A 24206-nucleotide genomic window follows, 5' to 3' on the forward strand; every position below is an offset into this window, starting at 1 on the left:
TGGTTTTCAGCAATAATAAAATTATGCCGTATTTACTTTGAAGATCTACTAAAATAGCAATTTTGTCAGACAGCATAGGCAGCAGCTATATAGAGGTGAGATGATGACTTGGAATGAAATCATAAAGTCATCAAATAAAACAAATGTAATATACGCAACTGAAATATAAACATAAAGCATGATAAGAATTTCCTGCATAGAATGTTTAGAAGTGGAGAAACTGTTTTCTCTCATGCAAGTCATATTGGCTGAAATCTATTGAAGTTTTAATGAAGTATTATTAATTTAGTCAATTAAATTCTCGTGGAAAATGCTAGTGGATAATTCAAGTGAATAGGATCCTAAACCATTTTAGATGAACATGAGTTTGGTATGTGAGTTTGTGTGAGTGAGACATAAACACAGAAAGATATTAGGCTTATACCGTCTGCATACTTTATTATCAAGTTCCATGGAGTATGTACGCTGGAGTCTCCCTTGTGTTGAAGAACAGGCAGAACACATTTTCTAAGCAAGTTAGGTATGCAAATTACCGATTTGCATACTTCATTCAGTTAGAAAATGTGAAAACAATGTTGTAGAAAAGCACTGTAAAGTTACACTCCCAGACCTACCTACCCATGCAGAATAGCCCTCCTTTTCCAGTGTTACACTTTATCTTTTAGAAATCTAAAGACCCTTACAGGCCTAAATGGATCCGACCATTGTAAAACTGATGAGTAGACCTTTAGTATTATTGAGAACTATTTTGTTCGCTGCAGTGGAATGTATTCATAGCAGTGGTATTTCACCACATAGGCCTGCGTGTCAGATGGGACTCCTATACGCAGAGAAGACTGTGTGGGGCTGCTTCTCAGTGGGGTCAAACCACTAGTAACATGGGACAGAAAAGCGCTGACCACACAATGTGACAGACTGATGGGAAAGGAAATTAGTCTGGTCACAAGCAGAGACACAGTCACATATGTACAAAGTGGGGTCCGCAATTATTGGATGCCTTGATAAAGGTTAGCAAAAAATATAAATAATACACACCATTGGTGTGCATGGCCAAAGACCTCTATTTTTATGACATCTGACCATATCACTGCCTGGAATTTGCGAAATGGCATTGGCACCGGTACTATGGTCATATGACCTGAAAATAAATATTGTTGGCCACACACGCCAGCGGTGGGTTTTGCCCATGAAAGAACAATGCATATACAGAAAATACCTCATCCCTACTCTAAAATATAGTTGTGGATCTTTGATGTTATGGGGCTTTTTTGCTTCAACTGGTCCTGGGGCCCTTATTAAGGTCACCGGCATTGTGAACTTTACAGTACCAGGACATTTTAGCCCAAAAAACTCACATGTTTGAACACAGGATGCAGGTCAAATAAAGTGGCCCTTCCTCTGCTTGGTCAGACAGTTACATTTTTTTTAACCTGTCTGATTCACTTCTCTAAATGTTGAAAAAGCAAAAGTAACACACAAACACACACACACACAAACACTCTCTAACAATGATTACTTGAATAGCTGGACTTGACTCTGAAGCCAAAAAGACTGCAAGCACAGACACAGTTAGTACATATAGTAACACATGACTCCTGAGTGTTGCAGAACCTTTCCTGGAGGTGAGCATCTGTATATTTATGTCAGTTAGTCAAATCCCCCCTAGCCATATATTTACTTTCCTTTAATTGTACCCCATCTAAAGAGTGCAAGTTGACATTCAGTATGCAGCCCTCATGGCTCCAACTTTAGGCTTTAGCTCTGTGCCAGTGGGTTAATGTGGTCCTGAGTTGCACATCCCACCTGAGTTCATTTGTCGCAATAAAGAAAGTTTGACAAAAGAAAAACCGACCAGTGTCGAACGGATACAAATGTTGTCGATCTTTACGAAAAATGTCTTCTGTACCTGCTGTTTCCATGACATATGTCGCAATTATCTTTTTTGCAACATTGCTTTTGTGGAATAAACCTGGGTCAATGGAAACCTGCCTACTGTCTTCACTTCTGTCTCAACTTCAGTATGTACAGCCCCCAGCACACTTAGAATAAAAAAACACAAAAGTAATATCAAGTCTAAAGTCCACATGATAAGAGACCTGAACATAATTGTTAAGAAATTCACCACTTGCCTTTTCTTGTATAAAAACTCAACTAACCGCTCCTGAGAAAGCTACTCAAGCAAAGGCTGCATCACAGTTTTTATGTAACCTCACTCCCTAGAGTTGGATAGAGAGCGCACTTTGCACAACTTGAGTATGGTCAGTGCCATTGAACATCGAAGACATACATCGAAGACATACACCATTTTAAAGTAGTCGACTTGGTGGGACTTTCTATGGTTAAGTTTCTTCAGCCCCATTCCTCAGCTTTATAGCAAACCAAGTGGCAGAGTTGCTGTTTTGTTGTTTTTCAAAGTAAGGAGTGGGGCTTTAGTATTTTCCCAGACAGACAAGTTCAATTAAATGCACGATAATTGCACCATTTTGTTAAATCTGCATATATTACTGAGCCTATGGCATAATGCTAACTCAACTTAGTTAATTATAGTTCCCATTTTATGGTGTGTGCTTGTAGCCTGGAGAAATCCAGTCTGTGCTATCATGCCAAATCCTTTTCACTCATTGTCATTCCAAACATGCCGGTGTTTGGCATGACAAGGACAGACAAGGAGTTGATATGATAGCACAAACATACTGGATTTATCCAGGCTAGTTTGCTTGTTCCTCCTCTTCTTGATCTTCCTCCTCCTCTTCGTGCCGTGGGGAAAATCTTCGTGGGCTATACTCGGCCTTGTCTCAGGGTAGTAAGTTGGTGGTTTGAAGATATCCCTCTAGTGGTGTGGGGCTGTGCTTTGGCAAAGTGGGTGGGGTTAAATCCTGCCTGCTTGGCCCTGTCCGGGGTTATCGTCGGACGGGGCCACAGTGTCTCCCGAGTCCTGTCTCAGCCTCCAGTATTTATGCAGTCATAGTTTGTGTCGGGGGGCTAGGGTCAGTCTGTTATATCTCCTTTCTTATCCAAAAGGGATTGAGAGCATGGTTTGTGGCGTGAGCTATTTTGCATAAGAGAAGCTGTACTGTGCTGGAGGAAGGTACCACATCTCTCCTATAAGCAAGTGAGAATGAGAGTGACTGACCCATATAGGCTACAGACTACAAAGTGAACAGACAGAGGCGATAACCACACGCTATGGTGAGAAAGAAGCTAATTTCTACACAGCATGCAATCGTGCATGCACACTATACTATGGGGATGATGAAGGGGATTGACGGAATCCACGTTGGTTGACATGTTCATTTTGATACATGTATATTTGTAGTCTTAATTGAGCAACCAGAAGCATGTACCACACTCTCCGTTTGTGGGTTTTGTTATTAGACTAACGTTAGGGGCTTATTCAAAGAACCTTGCAGATAGAACTGTGATGTACAGAAGATCAGAATTCGTCTGTATAGGCCTGTATTCTGTAAAACACATTCCTATCAGCTCTGCTTCTGATCATATGTAAATAAAATGACCACACCACGGTCATAGAAAGAGACATGCAACTCTGATGGTAGCTGCAGAATGCTGGATAACTTTCAAATATGCTGTTCTTTACTCCCCCTAGAGTGTTGAAAAGATATAGCATCTGACAACTCAAACATTTATATTTCTATAAAGGCTATTTGTTTTTCAGTTATTTTCACCCTGCAGTTGTGCACGTTTTTATTCCATTTTCTTCTGAACTGCTTTGTTTTGTCTTGACACATTTACTACTATTTTTCATTCTCTCACAATGGATATTAACATTCAGTATTAACACACCATATCTGGCCTTAACCTGTTTTTTGGGCCTTCAGGCAGTTCACATTCTGTTTATCTATTGGTTCATTCCTTGTCACTTCAGCAAGCCATGACACCCACCATCTCACATTGATCTGAAATCATTTCTGTCGTTAGAAACAGATAATATTCGCATTTCTATAAAAACACGAGTTGAAATATAATTTGATCTCTGAGAAATTAGGCTAATTGATTGTACCTAAATTGACCATTTTAATTCATAGGATTCATTCACATTAATGTAAGCACTCTGTTACATTGCGCCGGATGTCATTCATTTGAAAGAGGACCATCCACGGTGGAATAGAAATGCAATTCCTCCTTGTGGTTCCTTTGCGAGACGGACGCTGCATACTTTGAATCTTTCCAAAGATCAAGAAGTTGTCAAACCACAGAAGAAGATAAAAAATATGTGGCTTTCGACAATGGGTTTATGGGATAGCTAGGAACTTGTACATTTCCCATTCCTATAAGTGAGTACTATTTTTATGACTTAACTCCCGTTTTAGTTTATTGTAATGGTAATGGCATTTGTTTTATATGATAATTAAAAACAGGTTGATAGCTACAGTATAGTGTAGCTTTTAGCTAGCTAGGTAGCTGCTCTGTAAGCTAGCTTGACTTGCTAGAAGTTATAGAAACAAGTGGATGAAAAAGTAACTAAACCAAACATGTTTTATTATCAACTAAAACAATATGTTTCCACAGTCTTGAATGAAAATGTCATATTTTGCAATCTCCCAAAATAAATGCGATCCCTGACGAGAGACTAAGTTCTCCTATATTTTGTCTTCCGTTTTGTGAAACCCTCCCTGAGCTCCATCTAGTAGCGGAACGAGATTGCATGAAGATGACGTACGGCGTCATTAAATACTTCACGATGTAAATGGGGCATAACTGTTCTTTCAGATGTTGTATTGCAGTAGGATTGTAATAACTGCAATATATACATTCCCACTGCACTAAAATATTTTTGTAGCTAAGGGAAGGCTTATCTGAAGATGGCTTATCCTACTCTCTGAATTGTCATCAATATTTCAAGATCAATGCATGTGTTGTCAATGTAAGACTTCTAGATCGATGTGTTTTCAGAAAGGCCTACGAAGATTCAGGTGTTACAATTGTACAGCAGTCACGACAACGCTCTGTCTAAATGTTAATAATCCTCGGTTGCAATACGGTTTTGGAAACCTTTGAAACTTTACTTTCAATTCATTAAGAAATAATTTTAAAAAACAAAAAGGATCCCAAGGTCATATTTCCATATTAAACTAACTCTGTGTGTAAGAGTTGGTGTAACTCTGAACATAACATATAAGGATCTTGGACAGTAAAGGAGTAGACTAGCCATCATAGGCTACTAGTTGCTTGCCTATCAGCAGATTCATTCCAAATTCAGCATCACCATCAGCCACTGAGCATGAGCGAGATGCGTACTATTATGAAAGAGGCGCCTGATCCGGTAGAGGGGGGACATGAATGTATCAGTTTCCTGAGGAAACAGGGTATCATTTTTTGAGTTCCATGCTGGAGATTGCAATCATGTTGTACACTCGCTTTTGCCACGGGCCATGTTGCCAACACTGACACAGGGATATAGAATGTCGTCTTGGTCCTCCGGAAGCGAAGCGTGTGACCCGGCGACAGCAGATGATGAAATTGAGGGATTCTTAACTACAGTTGGGAATATATTGTTTAGATAGTAAAATTAGTAACTGTACGCGCGGTCCGAAAGAAGGAATACGCGATTATGTGGATCAGATGGATGATGCGTTACGTACTAATCTGACAATGCAGGAATATACAGTGAAGTCGGAAGTTTACATACACCTTAGCCAAATACATTTAAACTCGGTTTTTCACAATTCTTGACATTTAATCCAAGTCACACTCAAATGATTGGCATCTTGTTAGGGTTGCGAAAGTTCAACTGAGATAGGAACAATATTACACCTGAACTTGGTTAAAATAATTGTTTAATTCAAAAGTTAATAAATGGCAAATACAATTTCCGTATATACGGGTTCAATGTTTCATCACGCAGGATAAGACAGAGAACTGATTTGTTTCTGACAAAAATATTATATTATACTCGTGACAGAGGTTAGTTCCCACTTCCGAGCCGGCCTGTCAGAGTAGAGACTGGGCGTGGTTTAGACTCACCCAGCCTATCGTTGATGTTGGCACACAAGCTGGTCCCAGCTTCTTTGCGCTTTCTGGTGTCCCTTCATTGTTGCTGTGTATATTACGCTCCTTCACCCCAGAGACTGGGGTCAGACAGTTTTATAACATTGTCTGAGATATCTGCACCTGTATATATTGTCCACTGTTCTCAATCAAGGCTAACTACAGCTTCCCAGCTTCTTATCTGAGCTAACTGTTACTTCCAGCACACACACACAGACATCCAGGCGCCCAAGCCAACAGGTTGTCAATATCAAATCACGTTTGTTATAGTATTCAATCACATATAATACAGTTGCTAATCACGTTTGTTATAGTATTGGGTTATAGTGCATAACTCAGAACCTCACATATGTTTTTCGTGTGTATAGTTTATCTGTTATTGTCTGGTCAGCAGTCTCCTGATTCACCCCCCTCCTGTGTCTCTCTAAGATTAGCACAGTCTCGTCACCCAGTACAGCGCCCACACTACTGATACATTTGTTGCATATACACACACATATTTCATACAGTACAGCGCTCTCTTTAACACACACACATTTCAGGCTGATATTCATGGTTAGGCCCTGAGCGCTGGTAAAAGTGAGAACAATGGAAAATGCAGGTTCACAAGAGTCAGCAATTCAAACTTTAATGCATAAGAAGCCCTACTAGCTTATAGTTAGTTAAGCATGTCAAAAAACCTTATAAAAACCCCACAATCCCCCGTTTGACACCTAAAAGGTGTCAACATAAACAGTTTTGATTAACATAGACATTTTTTATTTTTATTTTTTGATTCCCCCGTTTGACACCTGAAAGGTGTCACATACAATAAAAATGTCACCCCTTTTTCCATATACTAGGTGGGCTCGTTACCACCCAGGAACTTATAACCTTCTTAGGGAGAACAGTGTTATTCATAGATCTCTTTACATAGAAATTTCGATTCCCCCTTTTGATCTCAGAATACAAAGTTTAAAAGAAACACACCTTTATTGTATAGAAAATAAAAACCATCTAGTCCACCCTGCTACCCCTAACAGGTACCAGGTTGGCTACCTCCCACCCAGGAAATTTAAACCTTGACATAAGGTAGGACAATATACAGGGTAAAAGATTACAAAGATATATTGTGAAGCAAAAAATAATGAATTAACACTAAAAATAAGCACATTTTTATTTCTATTTTTTTATAGCAAACCATGGATCATCCTCTGTCAAGACAGTCTCAGCATCCCCCCGTGAGCAAGCAGTGGTATCATAACTGCAGCTGGCGCAACATCTGTAAAATATTTCCTCAAACAGGGGATAATACATGCAGCACAGCACATTAATTAAAAAAAAATACAATTATTACGGTCAGAAATCCAGTAACCATCAATGAAGTGTACTCACCAAACCAACCACCCAGCCAGGAGAACAGTCCACTCTCCTCCACACCTGCAAGACCCTTCATCCCCACAGAACTTTTCCAACCCGCTCAGAGCTTTTGAAATGCTCCCATCCAGACTGGTATTGTTAGGGATAAACGTGCAACATTGTTCTCCAAACATTTTACAAACACCCCCCTGGTTGGCCAGAATCATGTCTAGTGCTAGTCTATTTTGTCTACGAGGTGGCATCCAATTGTTCAGCCATCTCCTTAAGTGCAGTGTGGGTGTAGTGAATCATTGTTGATTATAGTAGATATAATTGATCCAGGCATTCTGTTTAGCATCAACAATAGCTGGGCCAATAATGGGCAATAAATGCCACAGGCCATCATTCCTGTTTAATGTCTGGAATTCGTGGGGGACCCCTATTGGGACCCCAACAGGTTGGTGTGGATGTTATCTGTACCCTCGGACCAAGGAGCGTCACGTTTCTGCCGTCTCCTGAGTTGGTCCCGAGCCTCTGTGTCATGTGCAGCTCCCAGGGGTTGGTTAGCTGTAACCTCAATAATAGTCAATGGTGTTATCAGACTGGCCAAAGCACATTTGCCCTGACAATCTCCTTTCAAAATGGGGGTCAACCGCCTGGCAGGTCCACACATCCACCATACATCAGCAACACCTCTAGTTAATAGTGACATTAGTGATGCAGTCAGTAGTAGGGAGCCTCCCATAGTCTATACCCCTACCTGTACCAGTGATACAGCTGTAATTTCCCCCATATGCCTTAACCCCCCATGGTGTCTTCTGGGGAGGGACTTCTGGGAACACAAGACTCAGAGTTTTACACAGGGTTGAATTTGGCTTATTATAATAGAAACTTTCCAATATGCACATCCAACCTTCCCCATTACTTAGGGCAAATGGGTGAGCAGCCAGAATAGGTCTAGCATGTCCACATACGACACAGTCCTTTCTATTAAGTGTTTTATAGGCCAACCACATGTTCTCCCCACCCTCATAACCAGAATCAGATTGGTCACTATCTGAGATGTCTTTCACATTTATTACCTGTACCAGATTGGAGAGCTTAGGTGATGGTGTGGGACTTGGTCTTGAAGTGGTGGAGGAGGCCGGCTGAACCCCGGTCTGTTGGAACTGGTGGTGGTTCTGGCAGTACTGTGATGGCAACATCCCCATCGTATCCTAAACAGACAGCTCAGGACTACAAGCAATCCTGTAAAGCCCCACCCTCTCCCAGAGAACACATCATCAGCCAGAGACCAAGCAACACTTTCACTTCTATGAACGTACACAGTGATGAGAGGGCGGGGTCAGGGAATTCTTCATTAAGGAGTTGATCCCCGAACTCTATTAGCAACGGTTCTTCTCCTTAACTCTGTGATCATTCGGCAGTGTCAGTGTGTCTCACCCTCCAAATGCGATATGCCCCGAGGTCGAGTGAATCACCTTCTCCTTTAATTCACCTGTAATGCATAAAATCTTGGACATACAGGTTTGGTTAACAAACAGTTTCTCATTTGTTCTATCTGATTATATATTTAACTTCTATGCCTATTTGTTAGCTAGATTTTTTAATTAGTTTATTATCCAATAGGCCCCATCCTATCCTAGACCACAATGTACCCCTCCCCCGTTTGATACCTGGCCCTGGCCAGGTAACAACCTTACCTAATCTAAATAATGACTTAGGTAAGATTAGTCAAATATTCTTATGTTCTACATTATAATATAGGAACGCCCCTTTCATTTTCCACATGTCCAATTGTCCCTTGGGTTTGGGTGTCCATTCATATCTATCCTTTACCAATTATCTGTCAAGTGACTCATCTACTTTAAAATGTATAAGTGCTGCTTATATATGTTAACCCCCTTCTCTCCTATCTTATTTCACAGCCTATCTTGCTCATTTCCTGGTCCCCCCCTCTCCACTCTGCTCTCAAACCTTCAAAGTCTCAACAGTGCGGGGTAGACCCATCTGTCTGCCTTTTTCTCATAATAGTCAATAACAACTATGTGTTCCTTTGAAATATTAACTAAGTGTCTCACTGTTTTGACTTTATCTAAAATCATGGATTAAAAAACAACAACATGTCTTATAGTGTCAATCTCTAAAGTCCTTACATAACCTTAATAAACCTCTCTATCCTATCAATAATCCTAAATCATCACATATGTCATATACCCCTGTCAATTTTAATACTATTTAAATAAAAATCTTCTAATGGCCAAAACAAATGCTAACAATATAAAATCCTTTCTTTACTAATAAGCTCTCTCCCCCCAGGATCACTCCTCTAAGAACTGAAACCTATTTATTTACATTAATAATTTAAATGTTTATATACTTTCCTGCCCTATTGGCTTAAAATATCTCCTGTTCAAACCTCAATGTATCATATCATCCCATATTTATTATCGATGACAAATGGGATTTTTTCTGTTGTAATACCAAATCAATAATAGCCAATTCAAAACCTTCATAGCCAATGTTTAAAAAACAGAATCCTGACTCCTCAGTGGTTCAAACTACAAATATGTTCAAGAGCTATAAACTCCATTATATGATTTACCTCAAAATTAGTATTCCAAATGACCACAAATTCATTATTCTCACTACATCCCCCCGTAAGTGATCAAATCACAGGAAAATGCAATGAAAACAGGTCAAAAGGTTACACCTCCCCCTTACATTCGTGTTCCACCCCATGTCTAGACATACCAAAAGAACCCTTTATCTTAAAAAAGTCCCTTGTCTAAATAAAACTCAGAAAATAAAACTCCTAATATTATCTTGTCTCTCGGAACACGGAAACCCCTTAACCCAAACGTTTACTACAAAAACAAAACCTAATAATTATGATAATACCCTCAAATCATTCGTTTGAAATTTCCCCGATGTTTCATGTAACTCATTCACACAACTGTGATAAACGTGTACTGTCCCTTTAAAAATTCCCAGCCAGCCATACCAGTTATGCTAAATTCAAAGTTGTGGTTAAATATATGGATTTGCCAATCATTATCAAATGTTGAATATACAGGTTTAGTAATTTTATCAAATAGATTAGTATAGTTCAAATAAAGATATGCGTTTACTAGCGCTCAACCTGTGTTCACTGTAAATCACTGTTAACTAACTGCAACAGGCAATAGTACGGATTCGATAAACCAAACCCAATTTATCACAAAGGTTGGATCTTGAATAGAATATACAACGTCAATCAACATCTCTTAATCAAAACTATACTGCAAGAAGTAAAGAAAATAGTGTACCTGAACAATGACCAAATCCATTCGAGTAACGTAATCGTGTATCCCCCCTAGTGACGTTGTTTATTAGTAGCCAATACAATACCAAAAATAACTGTCTTATTCATGCCTCTAGGCAAAACATCTAGTTACTCCAACTCAGTTTAGCAGCAAAACTATCGTATAAGTAAAATCAACTTCTCAACTTTCTCCACTCCAAAGTGTAAACTTACCATATACTTCGCTAAATTTATATCGCATGTCAGCCAATCCATAACATTAATAACATTAGTCTGTAAATTTAACCTAAATAAGTTATTAAATGTATTCTCTCTACTCCGAATTGGTTTTAAGTTTTCTGTTTTGTGACCAGCATTCAAACAGGCTCCCCGTCGACTGGGAGCACGTTGAGCGCTGCAATACTGCCATCTTCTGTCCATTCTCTGCATAGCTTTTCTCCCATCCACCTTTTCAACTTGAGCCATATGAGGTAGTTATTTTTTATTTTATTTTTTGCTTAATTTTATCGTTATTTTGTTCTTATCTATTATTACCCAGTGACTAGTGTGTCTGTGACTAATAATATGAGAATATAGTATGTGGTTAATGTGTAACTTAAGTATATATGGTTATGCAATTTATATACATGTCCTTACTTTTCCTTGCATAAAAGCCTGATACAGTACATACAGAGGGATACAATCATAAAGCAACAGACATACAGTGTGACTTGTCTTATATCCAACATGTCTTATTCAATCAGTGAACTTGTCTTATTTCCAAAACATTGCCGTTCGGTAATATGCGCATATAAACCCAACTTGTCTTATATCCAATGTCTTGCCGTTCACTTGTTACAGGGGACATGTCTTATACAGTGAATTGCCGTCGAGGGTCCACCTAGACTTGTCTTATATCCAATTCTTCTGCCTTCCCCTGGACTATGTTGCCGTCCACTTTTAGTCGAGGGTCCACCTAGACTTATTAATCGACAATTTGTCTTATATCCCACATACCATGTAAATACATAAAAATCCGTGAAGTCGGTATATTGCCGTTCAATATTAGAACTTGTCTTATGTCCAATATTCCGCCTGTCACGGTGGTTATGTGGCCATTGTCCTCAATCACTTCCCTAAAGTCTTATAGACTTTTAATAAAACAACCCTAGCTTAGATACATACACACACACAAACAGGCTTTTAATATCACGTCATACACATACAGTCATTCCATTGTTATTCTGTTGGCCAATTGAAAATGCATTCGCCATCAAGTAGTACGTAATGAAATAATACGTAGTTCGTTTTATCCTTACTTTACTGTAATGAACATATGGTTCGAAAATTTAGCAACTTACACCAGTTAGGTTTTCTCACAAAATACATTTGGTTAACTCCAATATGCAGAATTTCAGTTTTGAAACAATAGGCTCTGCTTACCTGATTTTTAGTAGACCGGTCTTTTTGTGAGGACCCCGTCTGGCGACAGTCTAGGCCAAAGGCTGGATGACTCAATGTCCAGCGAAGTTCCCTCAGTTCACGGTCGGGGTCACCAATTGTTAGGGTTGCGAAAGTTCAACTGAGATAGGAACAATAGTACACCTGAACTTGGTTAAAATAATTGTTTAATTCAAAAGTTAATAAATGGCAAATACAATTTCCGTATATACGGGTTCAATGTTTCAATACGCAGGATAAGACAGAGAACTGATTTGTTTAATCTTACCCAGGTCTTAGGTCAGTTAGGATCACCACTTTATTTTAAGAATGTGAAATGTCAGATTAATAGTAGAGAAAATTATTTATTTCAGCTTTTATAAATTTTTATCACATTCCCAGTGGGTCAGAAGTTTACATACACTCAATTGGTATTTGGTAGCATTGCCTTTAAATTGTTTAACTTGGGTCAAATGTTTCGGGTAGCCTTCGACTAGCTTCCCACAATAAATTGGGTGAATTTTGTCTCATTCGTCCTGACAGAGCTGGTGTAACTGAGTCATGTTTGTAGGCCTCCTTGCTCGTACACGCTTTTTCAGTTCTACCCACACATTTTCTATAGGATTGAGGTCAGGGATTTGTGATGGCCACTCCAATACCTTGACTTTGTTGTCCTTAAGCCGTTTTGCCACAACTTTGGAGGTATGCTTGGGGTCATTGTCCATTTGGAAGACCTATTTGCGACCAAGCTTTAACTTCCTGACTGATTTCTTGAGATGTTGCTTCAATATATCCACATCATTTTCCTGCCTCATGATGCCATCTATTTTGTGAAGTGCACCAGTCCCTCCTACAGCAAAGCACCCCCACAACATGATGCTGCCACCCTCATTCTTCACGGTTGGGATGGTGTTCTTCGGCTTGCAAGCCTCCCCCTTTTTTCTCCAAACATAACGATGGTCATTATGGCCAAACAGTTCTATTTCTGTTTCATCAGACCAGAGGACATTCCTCCAAAAAGTACAATATTTGTCCCCATGTGCAGTTGCAAACCGTCTGGCTTTTTTATGGCAGTTTTGGAGCAGTGGTTCTTCCTTGCGGAGCGGCCTTTCAGGTTATGTCAATATAGGACTCGTTTTACTGTGGATAAAGATACTTTTGACCTGTTTCCTTCAGCATCTTCACAAGGTCCTTTGCTGTTGTTCTGGGATTGATTTGCAATTTTAACACCAAAGTATGTTAATCTCTAGGAGACAGAACGCATCTCCTTCCTGAGCGGTATGACGGCTGCAGGGTCCTATGGTGTTTATACTTGCGTACTATTGTTTGTACAGATGAACGTGGTACCTTCAGACATTTGTAAATTGCTCATAAGAATGAACCAGACTTGTGGAGGTCCACAATTATTTTTCTGAGGTCTTGGCTGATTTCTTTTAATTTTCCCATGATGTCAAGCAAAGAGGCACTGAGTTTGAAGGTAGGCCTTGAAATACATCCACAGGTACACCTCCAATTGACTCAAATGATGTCAATTAGCCTATCAGAAGCTTCTAAAGCCATGACATAATTTTCAACATCTTTTCAAACTGTTTAAAGTCACAGTCAACTTAGTGTATGTAAACTTCTGACCCACTGGAATTGTGATACAGTGAAATAATCTGTCTGTAAACAGTTGTTGGAACAATTATTTGTGTCATGCACGAAGTAGATGTCCAAACCGACTTTCCAAAACTATAGTTTGTTAACAGTACATTTGTGGAGTGGTTGAAAAATGAGTTTAATGACTACAACGTAAGTGTATGTAAACTTCCGACTTCAACTGTACACACAGCATGTAACATTGTCAGAGTGGTATAGTTGCATACCTATAGCACCATGCCAACGTGAAACACGTAGGACCAATGCTGTCGTTGGTCTGGCCCCTCACCGGAGACCAATCCGGAATGGCTAAACCTACCAGGGGCCAAAGCCCCCTCTGGCGTAGCTCTCAGGGTCATTGAGACACACAAGCCTCTAAACCACGCCAAGGTCACAGCTTTGAGAGAGGAGTGATTGAATCCAGTCCTGTCTGAACAGAAGGTAAGATTCTGACATCTGAGTACAAAACAGACTCCTCTGGTGAACAGACTCCTCCGGTGCCAGATACCGGTATATCCCCAACCTGTAAAGCCAGCACATAAACAATTAGAAACAGAAGCCTATAATTCAATAAGATCCACCCATTTGCAAACTGTGCTTGTTCTTATGTATTCTGTATTATCACATTGGCTGGTATGTTATACAAGCCAACAACAAGTGACCACTTCCATCCTAAAATGTGTGTGTGTGTTCACAGATACAGAAGTTGCATAGAAAGAATCATAATATGCACGCACATACAGTATATGCACAGTGCATGCACACATATATACACAGTGCATGCACACATCCATAAAGATTGACCTTACCAATCTCTGAAAATTCACATCAGTATAATGTTGGTCTTCTTCTCTTTGCTTGCAGGCTGCATTGACATTTAGGGAAAAGGCATGATATTACACAATTACCTATGCTCTGTGTTTGTTACCTTCAGGGTACTCTGTATGATGTGAACTGTAACACAGATTGTACTTACCTCCACATGTTCTTATTTTAACTGCCCAGAATATACCACCACTTATTATCCCAACTGCTAACAATGTGACCAGTGCGATGGGGCCAGACTCTGTCAGGAGAAAAATGGAGGGTGGAGGGAGGGAACTGTTCAGTCACTCATTTGGCATTGCTTGTCATATCTTTTTCATTCACTTTTTTTTCATCTACCATATTTGTTAATCAACTGTATGTTGTATGTGGCCTTGCCCTGTATTCACCTGCAGCCTATATTCTTCCTGTCTAAGTGAAATTCAGCTGTTCAAACCCATGCCATGTGCTTTAGTCAATACTGATGAATGACATTGATGAAGGTATTATAAGGTACGCTACACGGCTCATAGGCAAATAAATACAGAAATCAGCTTGCTGTAATACATAAGTTAAAATAATTACAATATGATAATACGCATGTTGAGGGATTTTGTAAAAACTGTCCTCAGGTTTTACTGTTAAAATATTTCTCCCCTTACTATCCTACAAAATAAGTTGTTAGTGAGGAAATGAAGAGCAGACACTGTCTGGGTGTTGGCTCTCACTGACCCACTAAAAGGAAAAACACAATACTAGATGCAGTGTTGACATACCTTTGATGGCAGAGCGTGAGGACAATTGAGGGCAGAGCGTTTCAATGTTGAGTGGAGTTTGTTTTGAGTCAGCAGGGTTGGAAGCCTCACAACTGTAGGTGTCAACATTTCTTTTGTTAAACTCCAGAGGGAGAGAGAGATTGGCGAGAAGATCAGGGCTGCTGGTCTGGTTGAATATCTCCTCTCCTCTGTACCAGGACAAGATCACCTCTCTCCCGTTCTTCACAGTGCACACCAAGGAACAGCTCACTTTTTCAAATGGACTGTCCACTGAGTGACTGATGTGAGGAGCAGACACTGAGTCTGGGATAGCAGAATGATTAGGCAGTGACTCAATGACAAACAGATTTAAACTAATGTGTTACAGTAAAAACTAACATGTCATAAATGAGACCTAAACATATATGAAGAAGTGGGCTACTTCTTTTTCAAACTCTAAATATTATTTTTTGATCTTCATTGAAACAACTCTGGGTAACAGACTAAATGAGAGAATCGAAAAAAGGGAAGTAAAAAAAGAAGCCAGGCACGCACCATAGACAGTTAGATTTGCAATCTTAGATGAACTCTGTGTATTGATGATAAGTATTTTATAAAGTCCAGAGTCGTTGATGGTGAGGTTTCTGATGGTGAGAGATCCAGTCTGAGTATCCAGCTTCAGTCTGTCTTTGAACTTCCTACTGTAGTCCGTTGTAATCACACCAGCATTCAGCAGAGCTATGTTATTAAATGAATCTGAATGAGTCAAAGTGAAAGCCCATGCCATAACAGTGCCACTGGCTAGTTCAGTAAGTCCAGTCGGTAAAGTTACTTTCATTCCCTCTCTTCCCGTCACATTTACAGCATCAATCAGATCTGAAAGGAAGAAATAAAACATAGGCTAAGGGCAGTAGCTACATCAATACAAGACATTAACAGGACGAAATCCTGTAGGTGATCCCGGATCCAAGCCAAGCACATGATAGACTACGATTAATTTATTTCTACTTTTACAGTATGTAGTGACCTACTTACTTTTGTTTGTATTGTCTTTGTATTATTTATTTTAAAAATGTGTTCCATTGAGTTGTAGTTATGGCTCCTAGGTATAGCCTAGTTCACATTTCTAACTCATGAACACTAAATAAGACTATTTTTTATTTAACCAGTAAGTCATTGAGAACACATTTTCTCTTTTACAGTAACGACATGACCAAAAAGCAAAATTATAACAGCATTTCTTTCTGCACTTTTGTAATAGCTTATTCACATACTTTACACACTAGTTATGTAACATGATAGTAGCCTACTTTTGTAATTGACTCACAGTTTGGCAAGACAGACTTACCACTTTCGAGCAAGAGTAATATCCAGAGAACGGAGTTGATCATGTTCCATTTCAATAGGGTACTCAGATTAAGTGTAATTCAAAGATAGATTTTCATCAACACGCAACGGTCTGCATGTGTCTTTCTGTTTGTGGGTGGGTATCATTTGTGGAACGGGATATGTATAATTTGTGGAACGGGATATGTATAATTTGTGGAACGGGATGGGTATCATTTGTGGAACGGGATGGGTATAATTTGTGGAACCGGATGGGTATCATTTGTGGAAGTTCTCTCTGTTTAATCCTGTTTCCCAAATATATCAGGTAACTTGTGTCTGTGTCGATGTTGTTGAGTTCAATTTGCCTAGTTAAATAAAGATTAAATAAATTAGAAAATTAGAAATATATTCAGGCAACCTCAAGATGCTTGACTCAATACAGCTGCTTTTGAGGAACTTTCCAGTCGTTTGTGCTTTACATTCCGACTTTACATTCCGACTTTTGAATGTCTGTTTATTGGACATATATATTAGTGTCTAATAAAAAAGAGCAATGTATGTAAAGCATCCCATCTGTTTTAAGGTTATAGTGTGTGTGGGGTGTAGTCCCTCTTAATGTCCACTAGGTGTCAGCACAGTTTCAATGTCACACCAGGTTCACAACATGTTTTCATGTGGAACAAATCAATTTGTATTTGTCAGATGCGCCGAATACTACGTGCGTAGACCTTACCGTGAAATGCTGACTTAAAAGCCCTTAACCAACCATTTAGTTAAGAAAAATACGTGTTAAGTAAAAATAAGAAATTAAAGTAACAAATAATTAAAAGAGCAGCAGTAAAATAACAATAGCGAGGCTATATACACGTGGAACAGTCAATGTGCGGGGAACCGGTTAGTCGAGGTAATTAAGGTGTTCCTTTCAAGTCCAGTGGTGTAAATTACTTAACAAAAATGTATTTAAAGTACTCCACTACTTTAAATACAATATACTACATGTATATTTATATATACATTCAGATGGGTCATGTACATTCAAGGACGTTTTTACATGGCTAGAGGGAAATGCTTCTCAACTACTGGCCTTGGGACTCCACTACATTCCTAAAGAAAATGTACTTTTTACTCCATACAGTTTCCATGATGTAAAAATACTTGAAAGTACTACTTAAAGTCAGTTTTTTTCTATGTCTGTACTTTTACTCTTTCTATTTCTTTACAACTTTTAATTTTACTTCACTCTGTTTCTAAAGAAAATAATGTATTTTTTACTCCATACAGTTTCCCTGACACCCAAAAGTACTTGCCGGACAGGAAAATGCCGGACAGGAAAATGGTCCAATTCACACACTTATCAAGAGAACATCCCTGGTCATCCCTACTGCCTCTGATCTAGCGGACTCACTAAACACATGCTTCATTTGTAAATTATGTCTGTGTGTGAGTGTTCCCATGGCTATTTCTTCAATAAAAAGGTGCTACTTGATGTAGACATGACATGTGATTTGGGATGAGGGGAAATGTCAATCTATGACAATTGAAATTGCTAATTTATTCTGCACATCACTATATTTGTTCATGTAGACATACTTTGAATATGTTTAATATGTGGTTGAAGCATTTCATTTGTAGTCTTCCTTAATTTGTCATTTTGAAATATATTTAACATCATTTGGTGGTCTGTAAGAAATTACTTATGATGATCATTATTTCAATTTAGTGTAATGACATCAAACACTCACTTCTCCTGAAAGGGGCACATAATATGATTCACTATTCTCCATAAATGTAAAAGCATTAGATTGGCGTATGCATGGCCCAAAAGGAGTTTCCTCCATATTTCCTGTTCATGCAGAGAATTGAAACGGGGCACTTTGGGAGAACGGAGATGTTTGGTACAAATTACTGCGCAACTTCTTCCTCCCTCTGATGGTGGTTCACTTGGGGTCATGATAGGGGCTGCACCAAATGATTGATGTATTATAATTGATTATGCTTATGTTGTATTAATAGAAGGGGAAGGGCTATAATACCCTCCTCCACTACATTTATAGGGTCCTGGACCACAGATTAGCAATATATGGATTATAAGGTTTAATACTGTTCTACAGTTCTTTTATAGTCTCTGCCTCTAATAAGAAATGGTCTGAGCAGATGTGTGAGCCATTGCAGTCAAAGCAGGGTGTCTGTGAGAAAGCGTCTCAAGGCTAAAAGAGATACATAGACACAGACCCCTGCAGGAGAGTAAATAGATAAGAGACAAGTCAAGCCACACGTGAATGGAAAATTACTGCTGAGCCCTTAAAAATTACTGGACTATTGTTTTCTCCTGCAAGTTTGTATAACTGTATATGCATGGGCTTGGTCTCATGAGTAGAAGGTGTTGACGTAGGCTGTTACATCACTAGGGGTTGACTGCAAGTACACTGCTCAAAAAAATAAAGGGAACACAAACAACACAATGTAACTCCAAGTCAATCACACTTCTGTGAAATCAAACTGTCCACTTAGGAAGCAACACTGATTGACAATAAATTTCACATGCTGTTGTGCAAATGGAATAGACAAAAGGTGGAAATTATAGGCAATTAGCAAGACACCCCCAATAAAGGAGTGGTTCTGCAGGTGGTGACCACAGACCACTTTTCAGTTCCTATGCTTCCTGGCTGATGTTTTGGTCACTTTTGAATGCTGGCGGTGCTTTCACTCTAGTGGTAGCATGAGACGGAGTCTACAACCCACACAAGTGGCTCAGGTAGTGCAGCTCATCCAGGATGGCACATCAATGCGAGTTGTGGCAAGAAGGTTTGCTGTGTCTGTCAGCGTAGTGTCCAGAGCATGGAGGCACTACCAGGAGACAGGCCAGTACATCAGGAGATGTGGAGGAGGCCGTAGGAGGGCAACAACCCAGCAGCAGGACCGCTACCTCCACCTCCGTGCAAGGAGGAGCACTGCCAGAGCCCTGCAAAATGACCTCCAGCAGGCCGCAAATGTGCATGTGTCTGCTCAAACGGTCAGAAACAGACTCCATGAGGGTGGTATGAGGGCCCGACGTCCACAGGTGGGGGTTGTGCTTACAGCCCAACACCGTGCAGGACGTTTGGCATTTGCCAGAGAACACCAAGATTGGCAAATTCGCCACTGGCGCCCTGTGCTCTTCACAGATGATAGCAGGTTCACACTGAGCACATGACCACATGTGACAGACGTGACAGAGTCTGGAGACGCCGTGGAGAACGTTCTGCTGCCTGCAACATCCTCCAGCATGACCGGTTTGGCGGTGGGTCAGTCATGGTGTGGGGTGGCATTTCTTTGGGGGCCGCACAGCCCTCCATGTGCTCGCCAGAGGTAGCCTGACTGCCATTAGGTACCGAGATGAGATCCTCAAGACCCCTTGTGAGACCATATGCTGACACATGCACATTTGTGGCCTGCTGGAGGTCATTTTTCAGGGCTCTGGCAGTGCTCCTCCTTGCACAAAGGCGGAGGTAGCGGTCCTGCTGCTGGGTTGTTGCCCTCCTACGGCCTCCTCCACATCTCCTGATGTACTGGCCTGTCTCCTGGTAGTGCCTCCATGCTCTGGACACTACGCTGACAGACACAGCAAACCTTCTTGCCACAGCTCGCATTGATGTGCCATCCTGGATGAGCTGCACTACCTGAGCCACTTGTGTGGGTTGTAGACTCTGTCTCATGCTACCACTAGAGTGAAAGCACCGCCAGCATTCAAAAGTGACCAAAACATCAGCCAGGAAGCATAGGAACTGAAAAGTGGTCTGTGGTCACCACCTGCAGAACCACTCCTTTATTGGGGGTGTCTTGCTAATTGCCTATAATTTCCACCTTTTGTCTATTCCATTTGCACAACAGCATGTGAAATTTATTGTCAATCAGTGTTGCTTCCACAGACGTGTGATTGACTTGGAGTTACATTGTGTTGTTTAAGTGTTCCCTTTATTTTTTTGAGCAGTGTACTTGCAGTCAACCCCTAGTGATGTAACAGCCTACGTCAACACCTTCTACTCATGAGACCAAGCCCATGCATATACAGTTATACAAACTTGCAGGAGAAAACAATAGTCCAGTAATTTCTAAGGGCTCAGCAGTAATTTTCCATTCACGTGTGGCTTGACTTGTCTCTTATCTATTTACTCTCCTGCAGGGGTCTGTGTCTATGTATCTCTTTTAGCCTTGAGACGCTTTCTCACAGACACCCTGCTTTGACTGCAATGGCTCACACATCTGCTTAGACCATTTCTTATTAGAGGCAGAGACTATAAAAGAACTGTAGAACAGTATTAAACCTTATAATCCATATATTGCTAATCTGTGGTCCAGGACCCTATAAATGTAGTGGAGGAGGGTATTATAGCCCTTCCCCTTCTATTAATACAACATAAGCATAATCAATTATAATACATCAATCATTTGGTGCAGCCCCTATCATGACCCCAAGTGAACCACCATCAGAGGGAGGAAGAAGTTGCGCAGTAATTTGTACCAAACATCACAGTTCTCCCAAAGTGCCCCGTTTCAATTCTCTGCATGAACAGGAAATATGGAGGAAACTCCTTTTGGGCCATGCATACGCCAATCTAATGCTTTTACATTTATGGAGAATAGTGAATCATATTATGTGCCCCTTTCAGGAGAAGTGAGTGTTTGATGTCATTACACTAAATTGAAATAATGATCATCATAAGTCATTTCTTACAGACCACCAAATGATGTTAAATATATTTCAAAATGACAAATTAAGGAAGACTACAAATGAAATGCTTCACCCACATATTAAACATATTCAAAGTATGTCTACATGAACAAATATAGTGATGTGCAGAATAAATTAGCAATTGCAATTGTCATAGATTGACATTTCCCCTCATCCCAAATCACATGTCATGTCTACATCAAGTAGCACCTTTCCATTTAACTGCATGGTAGGTCAGCCAACATGGGACAAGTGCTGGGGGAAAAAATAGTCACACGCTAGATCAAACAATGAAATGCGAACAAAGTTCAGCAGGATGTCATCCAGAATGTGGAAATTTAAGGCCCTTTGCAAGGGGTCAAAGGTCACAATAGGGCAGAATAGAAAGTATCACCAATAACCAGAGACTGGATGCATTACTAGTGTATTTGTATACAGTTCTGCATATACATAGAAAAAACCTGGTTAATTTTTCAGATCGTCAGATCGTGAAGTTATAGTTGTTGAATTCATGAACGTCTTTGACAGGAAAGTTGTGGTTAGCTAATGGCCAACTTTCACCAAAATTCATAAATGGGATGTTTTTGTGTATATGTAAGACTTAAAGCATAATAAATGCAAAAAGTAACTAAATGTTTTCTGATAGGGTCTACTACATCATAGGCCCTGTTCGGGGGTATCATTGGACGGGGCAACAGTGTCTCCCTTCCCCTCGTATCTCAGCCTCCAGTATTTATGCTGCAGTGGTTTGTGTCAGAGGGCTATGGTCAATCTGTTATATCTGGAGTACTTCTCCTGTCTCATGCACCCTCTAATTCTCTCTCTCCCTCTCACTCTCCTCCCAGAGGACCTGAGCCCTGGAACCATGCCTCAGGACTACCTAGCCTGATGACAACAACCTCTTCCTCAATGTGAGCAAGACAAAGGGGCTGATCGTGGACTATAGGAAAAGGAAGGCCCAACAGGCCCCCATTAACATCGACTGGGCTGAAGTGGAGCAAGTCGAGAGTTTCAAGTTCCTTGGTGTCCACATCACCAATGAACTATCATGGTCGAAACACACCAACACAGTTGTGAAGAGGGCACGACAAAACCTTTCCCCCTCAGGAGACTGACAATATTTAGCATGGGTCCCCAGATACTCAAATAGTTCTACAGCTGCACCATCGAGAGCATCCTGAGAGGTTGTATAACCACCTGGTGTGGCAACTGCTGGGCATCTGACCATAAGGCGCTACAGAGGGTAGTGCGTACGGCTCAGTAAATTACTGGGGCAAAGCTTCCTGACATCAAGGACCTATATACTAAGCGGTGTCAGAGGAAGGGCCAAAAAATTCTCAAAGACCCCCCCGCCCCCCCAGTGTTTTTACACATCTGCTATTCACTGTTTATTATCCATGCAAAGTCACTTTACAAATTAACTAACCTGTACCCCCGCACATTGACTCGGTACTGCTACCCCATGTATATAGCCTCGTTATTGTTATGTAATTTTCTTGTGTTACTCATGGATTTTATTAGATTTTTTTACTTTAGTTTACTTTAGGTCCACAGCTGTTGTATTCAGTACATGTGACAAATACAATTTTATTTGGCTTGGTTGTTGCTCTGGCATGCACTGTCAACTGTAGAACCTTATATAGACAGATGTGTGCCTTTCCAAATCATGTCAAATGAATTGAATTTACCACAGGTGTACTCCAATCAAGTTGTAGAAACATCTCAAGGATGATCAATGGAAACAGGATGCACCTGAGCTCAATTTGAGTCTCATCGCAAAGGGGATGAATCATTATGTAAATAAGGTATTTCTGTTTATATGTAATGAATTTGCTAAAATGTATAATCCCGATTTTCGCTTTGTCATTATAGGGTATTGTATGTAGATTGAGAGAAAATGTAAATGTAATCGATTGTAACGGCGGTCCTCCTCCTCTTCATCAGAAGAGGAGGAGTAGTGATCGAACCAAGGCGCAGCGTAGTGAAATGACATGATTTATTGAACACGACGGAAAAACAAACTAAACTTGCATAAACAAACAAAACAAATAAACGATGCAGACAGACCTGAACGACGAACTTACATATAACGTGAAGAACGCAATGAACAGGAACAGACTACATAAAACGAACAAACCGCAAACAGTCCCGTATGGTGCAAACATATACACAGACACAGGAGACAATCACCCACAACGAACACTGTGACAACGCCTACCTAAATATGACTCTTAATTAGAGGAACGCCAAACACCTGCCTCTAATTAAGAGCCATACCAGGCAACCCAAAAACCAACACAGAAACAGAAAACATAGAATGCCCACCCAACCTCACGTCCTGACCAACTAACACACATAAACTAACAGAAATAGGTCAGGAACGTGACATCGATTTTACAATAAGGCTGTAAAGTAATAGCATGTAAGAAAAAAAGGGAAGGAGTCTCAATACATCCAAATGCTCTGTGTTAACCACTACTCTCCCAGTCAGACAGAGTTATGGTGGATGATCCTCAAATGACTTTTTGAGAGTTCAAATCCCAGAGGAGCAATTAATAGAGCAACGTTTTTCTTGTTGTCTTTGTGGGCCTGAAAGAGCAAACTTGAGGTGTGTAGGTGGGGAGAGGCTAGTTGCCATCAAATTGCATGAATGAAGTGACACCCAGTATAGAATGTCCTTTTAATAGAGTTGTGATAACATATTATGTTGTGGAGTAACAATTACAACCCTTCTCTGGAAAAGCCTACTTTTACCTGGGGGCATGCTTTGTGGACCATTCAAGGTGTTCCTAATTTTGGTCCCCCTAAAGAAACCCACATGTTAAGATAGCTTAGAAATAGTTGTAGTGGTTATGGTGGTGAATTCCCAAAGGAGAAGTTAAAATCCTTGCAAGAGCAT

The 24206-nt window shown here is 40.2% G+C and overlaps 1 protein-coding gene across 1 annotated transcript; it reads right to left on the reverse strand.

The window, feature by feature from the left end:
• Positions 1–5780: 5780 nt before the first annotated feature.
• LOC139578936 (CD48 antigen-like) lies at positions 5781–16796 on the reverse strand. Its single transcript, XM_071407085.1, has 6 exons — positions 16616–16796; positions 15823–16143; positions 15289–15591; positions 14685–14774; positions 14518–14573; positions 5781–14231 (listed from the first exon to the last, which is right to left on the reverse strand). The coding sequence occupies exons 1-6, from the start codon at positions 16656–16658 to the stop codon at positions 14100–14102; spliced, it is 945 nt and encodes a 314-aa protein (XP_071263186.1). The 5' UTR covers positions 16659–16796; the 3' UTR covers positions 5781–14099.
• Positions 16797–24206: the final 7410 nt, after the last annotated feature.

Source organism: Salvelinus alpinus, chromosome 6 (genome assembly GCF_045679555.1).
Source record: "Salvelinus alpinus chromosome 6, SLU_Salpinus.1, whole genome shotgun sequence".
NCBI classification, from domain to species: domain Eukaryota; kingdom Metazoa; phylum Chordata; class Actinopteri; order Salmoniformes; family Salmonidae; genus Salvelinus; species Salvelinus alpinus.